At 46.8% G+C, this 17,666-nt stretch overlaps 1 protein-coding gene and 1 long non-coding RNA gene across 4 annotated transcripts in view; one reads left to right on the forward strand and one right to left on the reverse strand.

Moving 5' to 3' along the window:
• The window catches only part of Srpk1 (SRSF protein kinase 1), a 36,253-nt gene that overhangs the window by 18,233 nt on the left and 354 nt on the right, over positions 1 to 17,666 (reverse strand). For both annotated transcript variants that reach the window (XM_087597654.1, NM_001025726.1), the window contains 5 exon segments: positions 17,509 to 17,569; positions 5,901 to 6,019; positions 4,282 to 4,390; positions 3,552 to 3,639; positions 2,514 to 2,601 (listed from right to left, as the gene is read on the reverse strand). In XM_087597654.1, coding sequence (XP_087453780.1) covers positions 2,514 to 2,601; positions 3,552 to 3,639; positions 4,282 to 4,390; positions 5,901 to 6,019; positions 17,509 to 17,569 — 465 coding nt within the window.
• Positions 16,975 to 17,666, forward strand: part of LOC120098971 (uncharacterized) — a 41,108-nt gene continuing 40,416 nt past the window's right edge. For both annotated transcript variants that reach the window (XR_015645622.1, XR_015645623.1), the window contains exon 1: positions 16,975 to 17,195. This is a non-coding gene — a long non-coding RNA (uncharacterized LOC120098971). The remainder of the gene's footprint in view (positions 17,196 to 17,666) is intronic.

Below are 17,666 nucleotides of genomic sequence, written 5' to 3' on the forward strand. Positions count from 1 at the left end.
CACAGGGTGGTGGGTGCGGGTGCTGGCAGCAGGTGGTCAGTTTTAGGCACTTTTATTGCTACTGGAATCTTTTGGGGAAGTGACAAGGAAAGTAGCAGAGAGTGTGACTACACGTAAGGGAAGCACAGGTAAGCGCCCTGCACAAGCAGGCTGACATCGTCATGAGTGTGCGTGGTAAGCTCAGGTCAGCCAGGGCTACACAGTGAGAAATAAAGCTTGAATATTTCTTTTTGACTTTGTTATAGTCGAAGCAGACGTCTTAACCCTAGGAGCAGTTTTACAAACAGCCTTTCCTAATCAGGTTAACTCTAGAAGACGTGAAGCTGCATTCTTACTGCTCCTTCTTAGCAATGGTAACAGCAGGAAAGAAATCCTAAAGGCTTCAAGGTTTAAATTGTGGCAAGGGAGCTCAAGTTGTGAATTAAAAAGTGTGTTCCAGATGGCTCAGTGGCTTAAGGGCTGCAGAGACATTTGCCACCAAGCCTGAGTTCATCCCCCAGTCCCCACATGGTGAGTTATCTTTTGACGTCTCTAAGTATGCCATGACATTTATGAGTAGAATTTAAAGTTACCAGGTTGAGTTCTGTGGGCAGAATGACTGCACTGAGAGCTATCTGCTAATCTCAGAGAGATGGGTATAACCATGTGGGGGTGTGTGCTACTAGGATTGCCTAAGATTAAGAAATAGGCCTGAGGGGGTGGCGGGGTGGCTCAATTGTTAAGTGCACAGGCTGTTTTTCTAGGACATGGATTGACTCCCAGGTCCTGCAAGGCCATTCCCAGTCTTTCTAACTCTAGTCTCAAGGAATCCAACGCCCTCTCCTGGTCTCCATGGGCAGCACACTATATACACATATGATCAGACAAAACATTCAGACACGTTAAATGGAAGCAGAGGCTCACAGGTATGAAGGGCTGACCAATCAAAACCCAGAACCGCACTCCTTCCGTCCCTAGTGGCTGCTGAGCGAGCAGTGTCAGAGTCCCGTCTCGGCACATTCCTGCCCGCGCTCCCTGCACACCTACGTAACTGCCCAATGAGAAAATCAGTCTCTCCAACTCTAAAACCTAAAGGAAGATTTGTTCTAAGTCACTGTTTATAATAGGATGTAAACATTTAATCTTTTTTTTTTTTTTTTTTGGATCTTTTTTTCGGAGCTGGGGACCGAACCCAGGGCCTTGCGCTTCCTAGGCAAGCGCTCTACCACTGAGCTAAATCCCCAGCCCCGGGATTTAATCTTTTAAGGGGCTGGGAATGTGGCTCAGTAGCAGAGGACCTGCCTGACAATCCTGAGGCCCCAGGTTCAATTCTTGGTACTGTTAAAAAAAATTCCTTTAAAAGCATTTATCTTCCTTTATGTGCATGTTGTATTCCCTAGACATACACGTGTTCACGTGTGTGCTGTGCCCAAGGGAAGAGGAGGACATCAGATCCCCACCGTGGGGGCTGGGAACATCTTCCTGAAGAACAGTAAGTAGCCTAACAGCTGACCCTGCTCCAGCCCCATGTAAGGTGCTGTTACAACAGGCAACATAGAACCACTTCATTCTCTTTATACTAAGCCTGATAAACACTACAGGAAAAGTACCCTAAATATTTCATAGCCATTATCTTTAAAAAAAAAAAAAAAAAAAAAAGACTGGCTGCCAGGTATGATGGGTCACACTTGTGACCCGCCTCGACTACATAGTAAATTCAAAGTCAGCCCGGGCTACATGGTAAGTCCTTTTGTTATTAAAAACAAACAACAAGGGGCTGGTGATTTAGCTCAGTGGTAGAGCGCTTGCCTAGGAAGAGCAAGGCCCTGGGTTCGGTCCCCAGCTCTGAAAAAAAGAACCAAAAAAAAACAAAAAAAAAAACAAAAAAAAAACCAACAAAACCCCAAAACAAGTACTTCCCTTAAAATTTCTGAGCTAATCTATAAAAATTCTAAGACCTTTATTTAGTTACTACAAATCTACTCACTATTTTTAGATTTTGATATTCTTAAAAATTCTTTTATATTCTGGAGGACACAAAACAAAGATACAACCCACACCTGTGGGAAATTATTTTATTACTGTTCACCTTGAACAGGGACCCAGGTGGCATCTTTCTCTGGTAATAAACTATTTTACGACTAATAGAGAATAAGTTCTTGGGCTGGTAAGGTGACCTGATGGGTCTAAGTTCTTGCCAACAAGTGTGAATATCTGAGCTCCATCCCCATTCCAGGATGCACACATGCACGCACACATGCACACACGCATGCACGCACACAGGCACACATACAACAAAGAAAACAGGGCTGACGAGACGGTTGAGCAACTGGGAGCTCAGTGCCCGTGTGGAAGGAATTGCAACTGTCTATCCCCCCACTTCCAAGTTACCTGACACCCTTCCTGACCTCTGCAAACACTGCAACCTTGGGGTGCACATATATACATGAAGGCAGCACATCCTTACACAAAGCTTAAAAAATAATAATAATAATACTAAAAACAAAGAAAAAAGTGGAGTTCTTAAAGGATACGTGTTCCATTAACGCCTGATATTTTAAAGTCATCTAGTAGTTGAACGACCATTTCTCCATTTGGATCATTCGGGTCTGAATTGCGAACCTGTGTTGGGAAGAAGCAACAGCTATGTTTAAGCACAAGTGAAGCAGTCACCAGTCACCAGGGGGAGCAGGCTGTCTGAGCAGTGTCTGTCCCCATACTCCTGTCACCACAATTCACTATAAAAAGGAAAGGCAAGGCTTTGGGAAAGACATGCTTGTGTTTCGAGGTCTAAACAGTCAACAATCACAGTCTGTGTTCTGGGCCTGTGGGTCTCCACCTATGGGTTTCAGCCCCTTTCAAATCTGTCTCCGAACATTTACATCAGGATCACGACAGCAGCGGAACTCGTCATGAAGTGGAAACAAAAATAACTGCATGGTTGGGGGAGGGGGGGGGTCAGTACAACGTAAGGAACTGTGTTCAAGGACCGGAGCGTTAGGAAGGCTGAGAACCACAGCTCTGTGCTGCTGTGCCTCGTTAGACAGTCTCAACCTGCAGCCTTGACTTTGCTACATAAACCAGGCTGGCTTCAAACTCAGACCCACAGGCCTCTGCCTCCCGAGTGCTAGGACTAAAGGCGTGCAGCACCACACAAGGCACGATACATTTTTACAAAACAAAGTAGTTATCATAAACACACATAACTCTGCTTTTTATTTTCCTATTCTTTTTTTCGGAGCTGGGGACCGAACCCAGGGCCTTGCCTAGCAAGTGCTCTACCACTGAGCCAAATCCCCAACCCCTTAACTCTGCTTTTGACTGAAGTATGAAAGACACTCATGGACTGTATGTGGTACACATAAAACACAGTCACTGAAGTTCTGCTTACTCGGCAGGAGAGTATACGCAGATGCTAAGACAGATCTAACCACTGGATGCATCAATCCCTCAAGATGCAGGAAACAGATACCTTGACCTTCCTCTGCGGCTCTAGGGAGCCTCTAAGCCTGCAGAAGCCCTACCCTGCCCCTGGCCAGGGCACATGCACAGGTGGCCTCCCTCACACTCACCGATTTCAGGAGCCGGATCTCATCCAGTGCTGTCTCTGTGTAATGTTCGGCACTTTTAACTACTTTCATTGCTACAAACTTCTTTCCCCTAAAAAGACAATGCAGACTCAATTATCCAGCCGCCACGCACCGTCACAGTTAAGAGCTAGCATTGAGTGGGGACATTCCTTACTACCCTGTGGCCAAATGGAGTCACTTCCAGAGGACAGGACTGTGCACCTAGGAGTGGTAGAAACCGGCCATTTGGAGCTAACAGAACCTGTGCCAGGTAAACTCAGACTGAACACCTTCTCTGAATTCAATGTCCGCCTTCTGACTATGGGGACAGACAGAACTTTCCCCACACAGTTAAGAGAACGGTGTAGTGAAATGAACCTGCACCGTTGGCCTAATCACCTGCAAACTTAAACACACTCTAGTGCAAAGGCGGTCCTGAGTTTCTCTATTTCCCATTCATTAAATACTCGTGCAGCCTCGAGCCTGGCAGCTCCATGTGCTCCCTGACACTAAGTCACTGACTCCATCAGTCCCTGGCCTCTGGGACCCACACCAACCATGCTTGTTAGGAACTCATAATAAAACCCATTATGTAAAATTAGCATGTAAATGCTAATTATTAAAAAAGAGAAATTTAAAAAAGGTAATCAGCCTAGATAGAGACCTAATCACCTCTTGAATGTCAAAGAAAACATCAAGGTCCACCCTCTATTTCCTCCCCGTGTAAACTTACTGAATATCCCATGATAACCATACTGTGGAAAAGTGTCCCCAGCCTAATTTTCGAATCACATGGTATCGCCCATTAAATAGATCTCCAATTTTCACAAGATGATAACCTCCTGAAAGAGACGGGGGAGATGGGGAAGGAAGCAGTCAGAGGAACCGAGAAGCACCGCTCACCCACATCCTGTCTGTCAGCACAGACGTACCCATGCACCATGGACGTCTGGTAAGAGGAGTTCAATGGGAGCCTCGAGTCCCAGTGTCGCTCAGCTTGGTGTGAGGACGGCATGGGTGAGAATCCACACCAGGTATGTGATATTCTGCGTCAACCTGTGGTCACGGGCTACCACACTGCTGGCCTCTCAAAACCCAACATGTCTATCAAAATCAACCAATCTCCATTTGGTATCTCAAAAATTCAGAGAGAAATAATAACAAATATGATTATAGAAAGGTCTTTCTTCTCAATGTAGGTCAGCACAGTGAGTTCCTGGCCAGCCACGCAGTGACAACCATCCCCAACCACCCCAGGAAAGAAAAAGGGAAAAAAGCAAACAGAAAGTCCGCCTCAGGTCCCAGACAATACATGTCGGCATTTATCTATGCCTGTGGGGGAAAAGGTCCAAGCTCCCCTAGACAGTGAAGCAGATCCTCCAGGGTCTGCCCTCAAGACCCTGGCAAGTCTTATCACAGCAGGGTGGCCACTGAGGCCTGATGGCCCAGTTACACACATCTTAGCAGCTGTCACCTGGACAGAGAGGATTACAGTAGTTAAAAACCAAACAAACACCAACAGCCAGGGCTGTTACACAGAGAAACCCTGTCTCAAAAAAACAAAAAAAAAAACAAAAAAAACAAAAACAAAAACAAAAAAACAAAAAAACAAAAAACAGGGCTGGAGAGATGGCTCAGTGGTTAGAGCACTGACTGCTCTTCCAGAGGTCCTGAGTTCAATTCCCAGCAACCACATGGAGGCTCACAACCATCTGTAATGGGATTTGATGCCCTCTTCTGGTGTCTGAGGACAACAACGGTGTACTCACATACAAACATAAATAAATCTTAAAAAACAAAAAACAAACAACAAAAACAAAAACAAATCTATATACCAGCTGAGCTGAGTGTGGCGACACACACCTATTATCCCGGCACACACAGACTGTGCTTACACAGCCAGCTCTGGTATCTATCTGTTCACCACACCTCTGAAATTTTCGTAGGTAAGCATATCCTGTCAATTTTCAAAGAGGAAAAGATTTCTTTCCTTCCTTTTAAATTAGTGCTAGTCAGTTACAGAATCTCTACATGTCTCATAGCTCTGGCTGTCCTGAAATTCATTCTGCAGATCAGAATGGCCTCGACTCAGAGATCTGCCTGCCCTTGCCTCGAGAGTGCTAGGATTGAAGGTGTGTCACCCTGCCCAGCCTGGAAAACACATTTTAAAGGGGCTGAGTGCAAGAATGTAACCCCAGGCTCTGGTCAGGCCCTAGCAGGGTCAACAAGCTTAAAAACGTAATATAACCCAACTAAGAGCAAAACCCCATTTCCTGCATCTTGATCAAAGGACAGAGCAAGGCGGTCACATCAGGACGCACTGATCACCGCACTGGACAGGCAAGCACACACCTTTACAGTAGTCGTTAGGGTCTTCCTGTTCATCATCATCAGACCCCAGAATCTCCTCCTCCTGCTCGGGGATGTCGCTCTCGGAGTGGGGTGCAGAGCCTCGGTGCTGGGTTTCAGGCCTAAGAAACAATAACATGTTCACTCCATATGCACAGAAAACAAAGAGTGAGCTTAAGAAATGTCATTAGCAGCCCCTCACACCAACACCAGAGGCAGCCTCACAAAGCGGCAGTTAGTGGTCTATAATAACTAAGACTATCAACATCCAAGCATAATCCCGAGAAAGCCATTACATTTTCTTCACCTTGCAGTTTTAAAGATAGTTTTAAGTATTTTTATACACTCCAGAAACAACTTTGTCCCCTGCTTTTACACCGCCAAGTCACCCCAGAGTTGAGCTTCCCTGAGGTGGAACACTACGGACCCTGGCATTCCAGTCAGCTAGTTCTGAATTTCACTCTGAGCACATAGCTCTCCATGCAGTGAGGTCAGACACCTCAAGCTGGCTGCCTGACATATGGGGTCCAAGTCAGACAGCATGCTGCCTTTCGCTGCCAGCCTCACTGGCCTGCCTGGGCTGGCTTCAAACTGCTGGGATGAAGCCTTCTCCCTGTCCAGCCCCAAGTGCCTGTAACAACTGCCTCAAGCCACTGCGTTGACAGCTTTAACAGCTATAGGGAGCTCCACAGGAAAGTAGATATTACAGTTTCAATAACAAGGACTACAACTGTGAAATTTTTAAAAATTAATGAGGGCTGGAGAAATGGCTCAGAGATTAAGAGCACTGACTGCTTTTCCAGAGGTTTTGAGTTCAATTCTCAGCAACCACATGGTGGCTCACAACCATATGTAATGGGATCTGATACCCTCTTCTGACCTGCAGGCATACATGCAGGCAGAATGCTGTATACATGATGGATGGATGGATGGATGGATGGATAATTCAAGGCAGTGCAGTTCCTAGAGAAAGGACCTGGGAGGCAGTGGGTGGCATAGAAATAGTGAAGGAGGAGCCTGTGAGATGGGTGGCTGGAATATTAGGGAGACAACTCTAAGGAGGAGAAGCAGAAAGCTACCTAGAAAGAATGCAGCTGGTGGAGCACTGCGAGCCCAGTCTAGCAGACAGCCTGGAGAGTCCTCCAACTAAGAGGACTTAAATAAGCAATCTCCCCAAGCTGAGCAGCCCCAGCTCTCAAAGGGGCCCAAGGACTTAATGAGACGCATTCACAGAACATTTAGCACTTTGGTGAGTCCTATATTCCCAGCACTCTGGAAAGAGGCTTAGCCCTCCTTTAGACTCAGGAGGCTACAGGGCTACAGATCAATACATTTTATAGACTGACAGTCAAGTATAAAGCTAAAATAAAGATCTGAGGAGATCTTCATGTAGCTCCTGTTCTTGAAACATGACTACTGATAAAGAGCGCAGAAGCAAATGAGTGAGTGGAGGGAGGGAGAGCGTGCACACTGACAGGCCCGGTGGACGCGCTCTCTGCACCTGTGTGGGGACACCTGAACTTGATGTTACCGGATGATTTCTATACTAAGTCTTGACTCCTTTGCTTTTTTAAATAGTTTGTTTTATTTCATGTGCACTGTTGCTCTGCCTGCGTATGTCTGTATGCAGGCATGAGACCCCCTGGAACTGGAGTTACAAACAGTTGTGAGCTGCTGTCATGTGGGTGCTGGGAACTGAACTGGGGTTCTCTGGAAGGGCAGCCATGTTCTTATAAGCCATCTCTACAGGCCCAAGTCTTGAATTCTATAACTGACAGTGGAACTTCACTCAGTTTTGTAAGTCATATTATTCCCATGTTGCTTATAGGAGTCTTTTAAAGATTGTCTGTCTGTCTGTCTGTCTGTCTATCTATCTATCTATCTATCTAGATATAGATGAGTACCCTGTAGCTGTCTTCAGACACACCAGAAGAGGACATCGGAGCCCATTACAGATGGTTGTGAGCCACCATGTGGTTGCTGGGATTTGAACTCAGGACCTCTGGAAGAACAGTCAGTGCCCTTAACCTCTGAGCCATCTCTCTAGCCCATCTTAAATTCTAAAATCATTCAAGATTTTTAATAATGCCTCCACATTACACCAAAAAACACCACAAAATTAGGCAAAGCTTTTCTCATAAAAAGACAAAACCATAGTGGGAAAAGACGTGGCAGCTGAGTCCTCACATCACTCACACCACACACCCACACAGAGTGAATAAAAGGGCTCACTTTCAGGAGTGGAAAGGGCGCTAGGTAAAGGCCGGGTAAGGAGGATCTGTACACTTTTACCGGTTCAGCCTAATTCCCAACTGCATTCTAAATACATATCCCAATACCCCAAATAAATATACTTTCTGTCAAACAAACTTCTCCTTGGAACAGATGGAGACCATTATAGACTGTAAGTGCTGGAGCGACTGACAGACGTAATGACTGAGTGAGAGCAGCCCACACAGTGGGGAGATTCACAACACAGTGCTTGCACCTAAGGCTCGTGGACTGTGGTGAAAATGGAGATGGGGTCTGCTGTGAAACTGCATCTCCTAAAATGTCAGATCCATGAAGGCTCATCAGCATGGCTACCTCAACAAGACCTGACAAAGAAAGACATCACCATGCTAACACGGAAGGGGACGCTCACTGGGACCCACCCCTTGACAAGAACTGTAAGGAACTAAGGAATGCTGAGAGCCCTTCTCCACTGATGAGCCCTCCGACTGGTTATCTAATGCCAACTGTCAGCCCTGAAATCATACATATACATATGAGTAACACTGTATGCATGTGTGTGAGTGTGTGTGAGTGTGTGTCAACTACTAAAGAAACAGGACATGAATTTAAAACAGTAAGGATGGACTGTACATGGGCGGGGTTAGAGGAAGAAAATGGAAAGGGAAAAACCGTATTTTTAAATTTAAAAAATAAACTTAAAATTTTAAGACTAAGACATGTGCATGTTTTAATGATAAATACAATTAAAGGAAAGCTAATAAATACAGATGAAAAATAAGCCCAACTATATATTGGTAAAATAATCAAAAACATACTAATTAATTTTGGGTACAATTCTCCAGCTGTACACTTCCAAGTTGAATACAACCTGAGGACTGGAGAACAAGCAAGGAGCCTTCAACTCAGGACACCTGGTGCTGGTCCTTACATCTCATCCAGTAAGCTCACAACAATTTTTGGATTGAAAACATCACGCACTGTGGACAGATAATGTTTAAAAGAAATGCAGTGTGCACGCCACAGGTCTGTTGGAAGGGCCTAGAGACAATGAGCCCTGGCTTCTGTGTCAGTAAGGCAGTCCCCCTGGAGAGCAGGGAGATTCCTATCTGGGACTGGAAAGGCTGGTGAGCTTAGACAGCTAGCTAAGGAAAGCTGAAAGGCTAAGCAAACGGCTACATTAAGGTTTGAACCATGCAGACAAAAATGCTGTAAGGACGTGGGCACGCCATGTGCTATGCTGTGCCCACTTAGTACACAAAGCTTTGGGCTTAATCCCATCGATTCTTGCAAAGATTATAGTATCATGGCCCTGAAAGGGTGACACCATTCTGCTCAAGTAGATAGGGTGCTATGTCATGACCTCTACAACTTATAAATGATACCACAAAAAAAGTTACCACATAGTCAACTTTACTCATAAAGACACAGAACAGGAAACCACCCAAATGATCATGAAAAGGTGAATCAGGGCAACAAAAGCTACCAGCGTCAGGGTCTCTGTTCACTAAAAGACAGCAAATACAAAACACATCCCATGTTGCTACAGAACCTGGAGTCAGTCACTGCCCCAGAGTAAGGAGGGTGCATAGGTGTGCACAGATGCATGCACTGCCAAACACTCAGGATGCTACACACACACACACACACACACACACACACACACACACACACACACACACACACACGGGGGAGGGGGGGAGATAAGGGAAAATGTCAGCAATTAGTGAATTTGAGAAATCATAGGCATTCATAAATTAATTTAAATACTGAGATGCTATTTTCACACATCAGAATGTAAACTGAGCACCATTCTCTTCTGTGCACGCCAACACCCAAGTGTAATTGGGGACATACGTGACAGGTGTGTGGAGGTCAGAAGGCAATTTTCAGAAGTTGGTTCTTTCCTTCAACTATGTGAACTCTGGGGACTGAACTCAGGTCAACAGGGGTGGCAGCTAGTCCCTTCACCTGCTGAGCGACCTTCCCAGCCCCAACATGTTTTAACAGGAAGCATGCACTGACTCAAGCTACACTTTAAAACAAGACAGTCCTTCTAGTGTGATGGTTTGTGTATGCTTGGCCCAGGGAGTGACACTTTAGAAGGTGGGGCCCTGTTGGAGTAGGCGAGTTATTGTGGTTGTGGGCTTTAAGACTCTCACCCTAGCTGCCTGGAAGTTAGTCTTTCACTAGCAGCCTTCAGATGAAGATGTAGAACTCTCAGCTCCCCCTGCACCATGCCTGCTTGGACGCTGCCAGGCTCCCACATTGATAATAAACTGAACCTCTGACCCTGCAAACCAGCCCCAATTAACTGTTGTCCTTATGAGAGTTGTCTTGGTCATGGTGTCTGTTCACAGCAGTAAAACTCTAAGACAATCAGACATTACACTCAACTGAGAATCAATCACAGTAGTCAGTGCCCACAATGTCTTACTTCACTGCTGAACAAAACCATCTCTGCACTCCACTCCACAGGCCTGTGCTGGAGTCAGCTTTGCCTTCAGTGACCCCTCTCACCACTCTTTCCTCAGCACTCACCATCCTACTGTGCCCTCCCCACACCCAGGATCCAGGTCTCGGAGGGAAAGGCTGTTTGCTAGCTGCCATGACCAGGTGACCAGCCCAGCCCTGTGTGGAGGCAGGCACTGTGCTTGCTTTCCTCTCCGCTGCTCCATACCACTCTTACTGAAGCAGGGTCTCATTAGGGATCCCTGGCTGGTCTGGAACTCACCGTGTACACCAGGACATTCTCAGACTCAGGAGGTCACCAGCCCATTCCCAAGAAGACTCTTTGATGATGGCTAGATTTGCTAAATAAAGCACAGCAGGGAGAAAGCAGAGGCGGGAGCTGCAGGAGGCTCAGGGTTACAGGCAAGGCCTCAGCTCAAGACTCAGTCCTGATCTTAGTTTATCTCAACTCCATGACTTGGGTAAAGTCCACTTCATGAAGTTCTCTGTTGATGAGGATGTGGCTCAGTTAATGATGTTTAACATGTACAAAGTCCTGGATTCCATCCGCAACACCACATAGAACCAGGCATGATGGATTCATGTAATTTTCAGGGTCAGCCTGGGACACAGGAAGTCATTTCAAAATACGAACAACATAAAGTTCTCTGTCATGGTCATCTTGCCTGTACAAATGGAGGCACAAGTACCTGTCTCTCACGGAATCTATGAAAAACAATAAACCAAGCTGTGGTTTAAACAGGTTTGGCCCCTACAGATTCATTTTGAATGCTTGGCCCATCTCATGAAGGGTGGCACTACTAGGAGGTGCAGCCTTGTTGGAGGAAGTGTCACCGTGGGGGCTGGCTTTGAGATCTTCTAGTACTTTGTGGCACATAGTCTTTCTGCTGCCTTGGGTCAAGATGTAGACCTCTCCGCTCCTGCTCCAGCACCATGCCTGCCTCCATGCCTCTCACCATAACTGACTCAACCTCTGAAACTGAAAGTCGGCCCCATTTAAATCTTTCCCTCTGTAAGAGTTGCTTTGGTCATGGTATCTCTTTACAGCAATAGAACCCTAAGACACAGGCAGTGTTCAAACACAACCTGTAGCAATGTGTGCAGGAAACAGAAAGAGAATATGCAAATGTTCATCCACTCCCTCTTAGTAGTGTGCACAGTTGTGCCTGCACTTTTCTAGACACTGGAGCTGCAGCTGGGACCAGAGAAGAGTGTGCCTTCACTGTGTGCACATCTCGCCATGAAAGGAACTAAGAAGCCCACATGTATCGAAGCCACCATCTTCTATCTAGAGCTCCACAGGCAAACTGCAGAGTCCCATTAAGGTCCTACTCTCCAGAAAATCCATGTTCCTGTAGGATAGTGGCCAAGATGGGCTATAGAAGAAGGCTGAGTGGGTGAAGGACAAGCATGCACGCGCGCGCGCACACACACACACACACACACAATATTTTAATAGCATTGTGACATTTAAGGAAGTGCTGAATTTTAACCTGAATAATTAAAAGTGGAGGTTCTACAAGGGGAGCTGGCGCTCAGGCCCAGGAGCTGATTTAGAGCGTGCTCTGGAGTCAGAAGTGATTCCCTAAGGTTTCCAAAGACAGGCTACATGCTTAGGGGCTGGAAAGGTGGCTCAGTTGTTAAGATACTGGCTGCTCTTGCAGAGGACCTCAATTTGGTTCTCAGTACCTACATGGTGGCTCACAGCCATCTTAACTCCAGGGGATCTGACACCTTTCTTCTGGCCGCTAAGGGTGAACACACATGGTGTGCAGCTATAATGCAGGCATACACCCATACAATAATAAAACATCCATAGATACACACATACACAGGCATGCATACATACATACATACATCCACGCATACATACATCCAGCTCAGACCTGAGCATCCATTTGACACAGCATTGGAAGCAGAGGGTGGTAACCTCCAGTTACTCTACAAAACCCTAGATTCGGGGGTTGGGGATTTAGCTCAGTGGTAGAGAGCTTGCCTAGCAAGCGCAAGGCCCTGGGTTCGGTCCCCAGATCCGAAAAAAAGAAAAAGAAAAAAAACAAAAAACAAAAAAAAAAACCTAGATTCTAGCTGGTCACCTTTCATTGCTTTCCTTCGAACAGGAGAAAATCTTATTTACTTTAACATTTTAACAGGTTGGGGCTTCAAGTAATTTGACAAGCCTGGATCTCATGTAGAAACACCCATGTAAGCAAAATATGCTTGCTAACATATAAACCTGCTAACGAATAAAATATTTCTGACAAGAGCTCTTGAGATGCAATTTAAAAGCACATACTTAAACTTAGTAAATCCATACAATTAAAATTACAAGTTAACTCTGAAAATTTCAGAAGTGAAAATAATCAGCCACGTTGGGGGAAATCACTTTACGTTAAAAACACACGAAGTTCAAACGCTTTTAAATAGATAAGAAATATAAATTATTCCACAGAACAAAGGACATACCATTTATAAACAGCTCTTAAGAGCAAGAAAAAGGGGGGCTGGAGGGATGGCTCAGTGGTTAAGAGCACTGACTGCTCTTCCAGAGGTCCTGAGTTCAATTCCCAGCAACCACATGGTGGCTCACAACCATCTGTAAAGAGATATGATGCCCTCTTCTGGTGTATCTGAAGACAGCTACAGTGTACTTATATATAATAAATAAATAAATCTTTAAAAAAAAAAAAAAAAGAGCAAGAAAAAGAACTACACAGTGCACACCTTTAGTTCCAGCACTTGGCACGCAGAAGCAGGGGAATCTTTTGAGTTCAAAACCATCCTGGTCTACAAAGCAAGTTCCAGGACAGCCAGGGCCACACAGAGAAACCAAAGTAAATAAAGTCCATGCTTGTTAACAAACATTAATCTTGACCAGTCCTCTGCTGGAACCCCTGGGACGACATGCCTTGTCTCATTCCACACACAAAACTTAGTGAGGAAAGCAACTGTGAAAGCAACACAAGAGGAGGAGACAGCACGTGCATGGGACGGAACACGCCGAGCTCACTTCTAAGGACCTGTGAGGGCTCTACTTTCTACTACAGAGTGTTAGGAGTCTTTATGCATTCTTCCTTTATAAATCTTCAGTGTAACAATTTATACTAAAGAAAATAAATAAGATAAAAAAATGTCCTTCCCAGCTTGGAGCATGTGCATTTCCCCAGCTCAATCACACAATCGGATCTGCACAACAACCATGAGACTGACTGCAAGTGGCAGAAAACCTCCGACCACGCATCTTCACTTGCAAATGTTCATTGCTGTGAATCATTGGTCTGATCCTAGGCCTCTGGTTTTGGTCACACCATAAATATTGGTTCCTCACTGAAACTCCTCCTGGTTTATCCTATTGTCGCATGGATATCCTTTGGTATCATGGAGACCTTGCAGCTTGGGAAAGTTCAAGGCAGACGACCCGCCAAGCTAAGTACTGAGGTGAGTGCTCCAATGTGGACTCCACACCATTAAAAGCCGTGAGCTGCTGGAGTCCAACAGCCCACAGCAGAGAAGGCGGCTCAGGCCCTGCAGCACACTGGAATGCAAATGCTCACAGGCAAGGTGCAGCCTGCACCCCCTGCATCCCGCTCCTCACACAATGGGTCACAGGTGAGCACCAAGTACCCAGGGCCACAGAAGCCTCTTCCCCTCAGGCCCTTCCTTATTTGTCCCAATACAAGGTATCTAGCCATGGGGCTACAGAGCACACCCAACCCAGGTCCCAGTCCTAGCTTCACAGATGTCTAAAGAGTTGACCTCTAATCATCTAAAGCAAAACTGATCACTACACAACTAGTTAACATGAGAGTAAATAGAAAATGTCTATTTTCTGTTAGGGTGTGGTGGAGCACACCTTCAATCCCAGCACAGAAGCAGGCCTGAGTTCAAGGAAAGCCTAATTTACAGTGAACTCCAGAACAGCCAGGTCTACAGAGAACCTATCTCTCCCTGACCACCCCACCCCCAAAAACATCAGAAAGAATGGACGGAAAGCTCTAGAACAGTAGGGTAGGGAAGGAATCCTTCAGGTTAGGCAAGGTCACCTGCCCTTAACCTTGGAGCACAGACCCAAAGGGACGATGCTCTGGAGCAGGAGCCCAGCCGCCAGCTCTGACTGTGACCCACGGCTCCAAGTGCTGGGGGTCTGGTTTACAGGCAGTCCACAGCATCAGGACAATCCTGCCCTTCGGTGCCACACCATGGCTGCATAGTGGGGAGCACTTGAGAACCTCTAAGCCTGTACATGTGAACACTATTTTCTTATATTGCTTAGTCCTGATTGCTTGTCACTATGGCTGAGTGACTCAAATATAGACCTGTAAGTCCAAGTCGGTCTACAATCAGATCTCAGAATCAGACCCCCTTACTCAGAAGACCAAACTATGGCAGGCTTCCTAACAGCTTCTTGGTAGCTTATACCTCTGCCTGAAAAATAGCAAAGTTGTCAGGAGCAGAGTCATTACCTAGGTCAGGTGGGGCTTCTGCCACAGAACTATCCCCAAATTAATTAATCAGACAATTTAACTACTTGAGAAGAGGTTGGGGGCTGGAGAGATGGCTCAGCGGTTAAGAGCACTGACTGCTCTTCCAGAGGTCCTGAGTTCAATTCCCAGCAACCACATGGTGGCTCACAACCATCTGTAAAGAGATCCGATGTCCTCTTCTGGTGTGTCTGAAGACAGCTACAGTGTACTTATATAGAATAAATGAATCTTAAAAAAAAAAAAAAAAAAAAAAAAAAAAAGAGGTTGGGAAACAAGGGGGAGGCAAGATTATATTCAGTAAAGTAGGGGTAAGCACAGGGAGAACTAAGAGCACAGACAACTCCAAGTTGCCTGCAGTAGTGAGAGAAATAAGAGTACCCAACACTAAGGTAGTCTGTCTGCTTTTGAAACAAGCATGTGCGGCAGGCGAGATGGATCCGTGGGTAGGATTCTCGCCACCAGAACCCAGGTTCAACCCTACACAGAGAAGGACAGAGTCAACTTGTAATGTTGGCCTCTGACACATCATTCCCATGCACACACACCGCATGTTCACCCTCGACCACATGAAATATTGAACCTCTGCTGCATGTGCGACCATCCACTTGCATTCTCCTGCCCCATGACAGTGCTCAACCTCATATCTAAATAAGATGCCATGTCTTACACAGGACAGACCAAAACACAGGTGACTAGCCAGCTGGGCACGATGGCACAAGACTAGTCATCCTGTCATTGTAGAGGCTGACGCAGGAAGATCACCCCAAGTTCAAGACCACCTTAGGCTGTACATAGTGAGACGCTCGTCTTTTCAAAACCCCTTTAAACCAAGTGTGACGGTGCAGGCCTTCAATCCGAGCACTCGAGGCAGAGGCAGTCCACAGAGAGACTTCCAGAACAGCCAGGGAACATGGAGAAAAACCAAAAATAAAATATGAGGGGGAAAAAAAACTTTTTAAGTGATTAGTAAATCATTTCCTTTTCCCACCAGAAAACATAAAACATTCGCATGGCTTCCCCAAGGAGTGCTGAGATTCCAGCTGCTGCCGTTTGTTAACCAATCAGTGTGGGATTAAAAACTCGTGCTGGACAGTCTGTGAATGGATAGCCAACCCAAGAACCTGAGCACTCGCACCGGCCCCACACCTTGTGCAAACTTAAAAACTTCCTAAGGCACACCACAGGAAATGCTCTGGTCCCACTCAGAGAAGTCATGACACAGCCTCCCTAAACATCAGGGAGCCTCCAAAAACACTCAGCCCGATCTGGTACTGTCTTTCTGGGTGACCTAGGAAGACCTCCAATGTGTGGTATAGCAGTGCAGACCCAGCTTGATGGCATCCAACACAAAATACCAGATAAATGGAAAACCACGGAAAATAATTCATCTGAAATGGAGTGCTGGGCAGAGATCTTTCTGAGTCGACCTGGAGGAGCCTCTGCTACTAAATCTGAGTACAAGATCATCCTTAAAGCTGTCCTCTAAGCTCAGTGGCAGTGCTCCCACAGTTGCACTGGTGGCACACGTCCCTTAGTCCCAGGATTCTCAGAGCCAGAGACAAGAGGATGTCGAGTTCGAGGACAGCCTGGTCTACATAGTGAGTTCAGGGCAGTCAAGGCTGTCTCAAAAAAAAAATGGGGGGGGGGGGGGGATGAGGGGTGGCAGCAGCTAAGCTCACTTGAAGACTCCAGCCCGTGCGTTTCTATCAAGCTGTGCTCTCTTTTGTGCAGGCACCCCCAACATCACTAACAAATTTGGCAAGTGTAGCTCAAGCCAGAATGGACTAGCAATTTGTCTCTCGACATTACTGCACTAACTCCGTTCAGATAACACGCCCACCGGTAGTGCACAACGCAGCCAGCCTGCACAACCCAACCGAGAGGACAGCGACACACCGCGCCTCGAAGACTTAGGAAGTAGACTAATCAGGCGCGAAGGAAGACTGCCGGCCACCCTCCTCTACCCAGGCAAACGTGTGGTTGGCAGGGCCAAGGGTAAACAGGGAAAAATTCATTCAACAATTTCCTGATGGCAGAGCGTGCGGACAGACGTAGGAGGCAAGGTTAAGACGCTGCGGAAGAAGGCGGGTAGAGAGGAGTTCACAGGCAGGTAATGATTACCAGCTCCGGCCGCCGGCCCACACTTGAGCCTCCCCGATGGAGTTGGGGAGTGGTGCCGGGCAGGCTCTGGGTCTTTCCTGAGCAGGCCTGGGGAGCTGCTAAGACCGGGGCCTGGAGACCCAGCTCCCTTCCACATGGTTCCCGGAGAGCGAATCACACAGCGACTCAGAAGCCATGTGGCGGGGTGGGGTTGGGGGGAAGCGGCCCGAACCCAGTGCGCTTCCGAGGCGCCCGACCCGGTAGGAGGAGGAGGAGGTCCCCGAGAAGACGCAAAGGGCGGGATGTTGGGGTACAAGACTCACTTCCTTTGGGCTTTGTCCTTCTTGGCCTTGGTCCTTTTCTTTCGGGCCTGGAGCGCGAGCACTGCGGGAGAGAAGGATGAAGGGCCGATGTAAGAGGGAGGCGGGGAGCGGCGCGAGGACGCAGGGCGGTGGGGCCTGAGGCTGTGCCGGCCGAGCGC

The sequence above is a fragment of the Rattus norvegicus genome, chromosome 20, assembly GCF_021556685.1.
Source record: "Rattus norvegicus strain SHRSP/BbbUtx chromosome 20, alternate assembly SHRSP_T2T, whole genome shotgun sequence".
Classification (NCBI taxonomy): domain Eukaryota; kingdom Metazoa; phylum Chordata; class Mammalia; order Rodentia; family Muridae; genus Rattus; species Rattus norvegicus.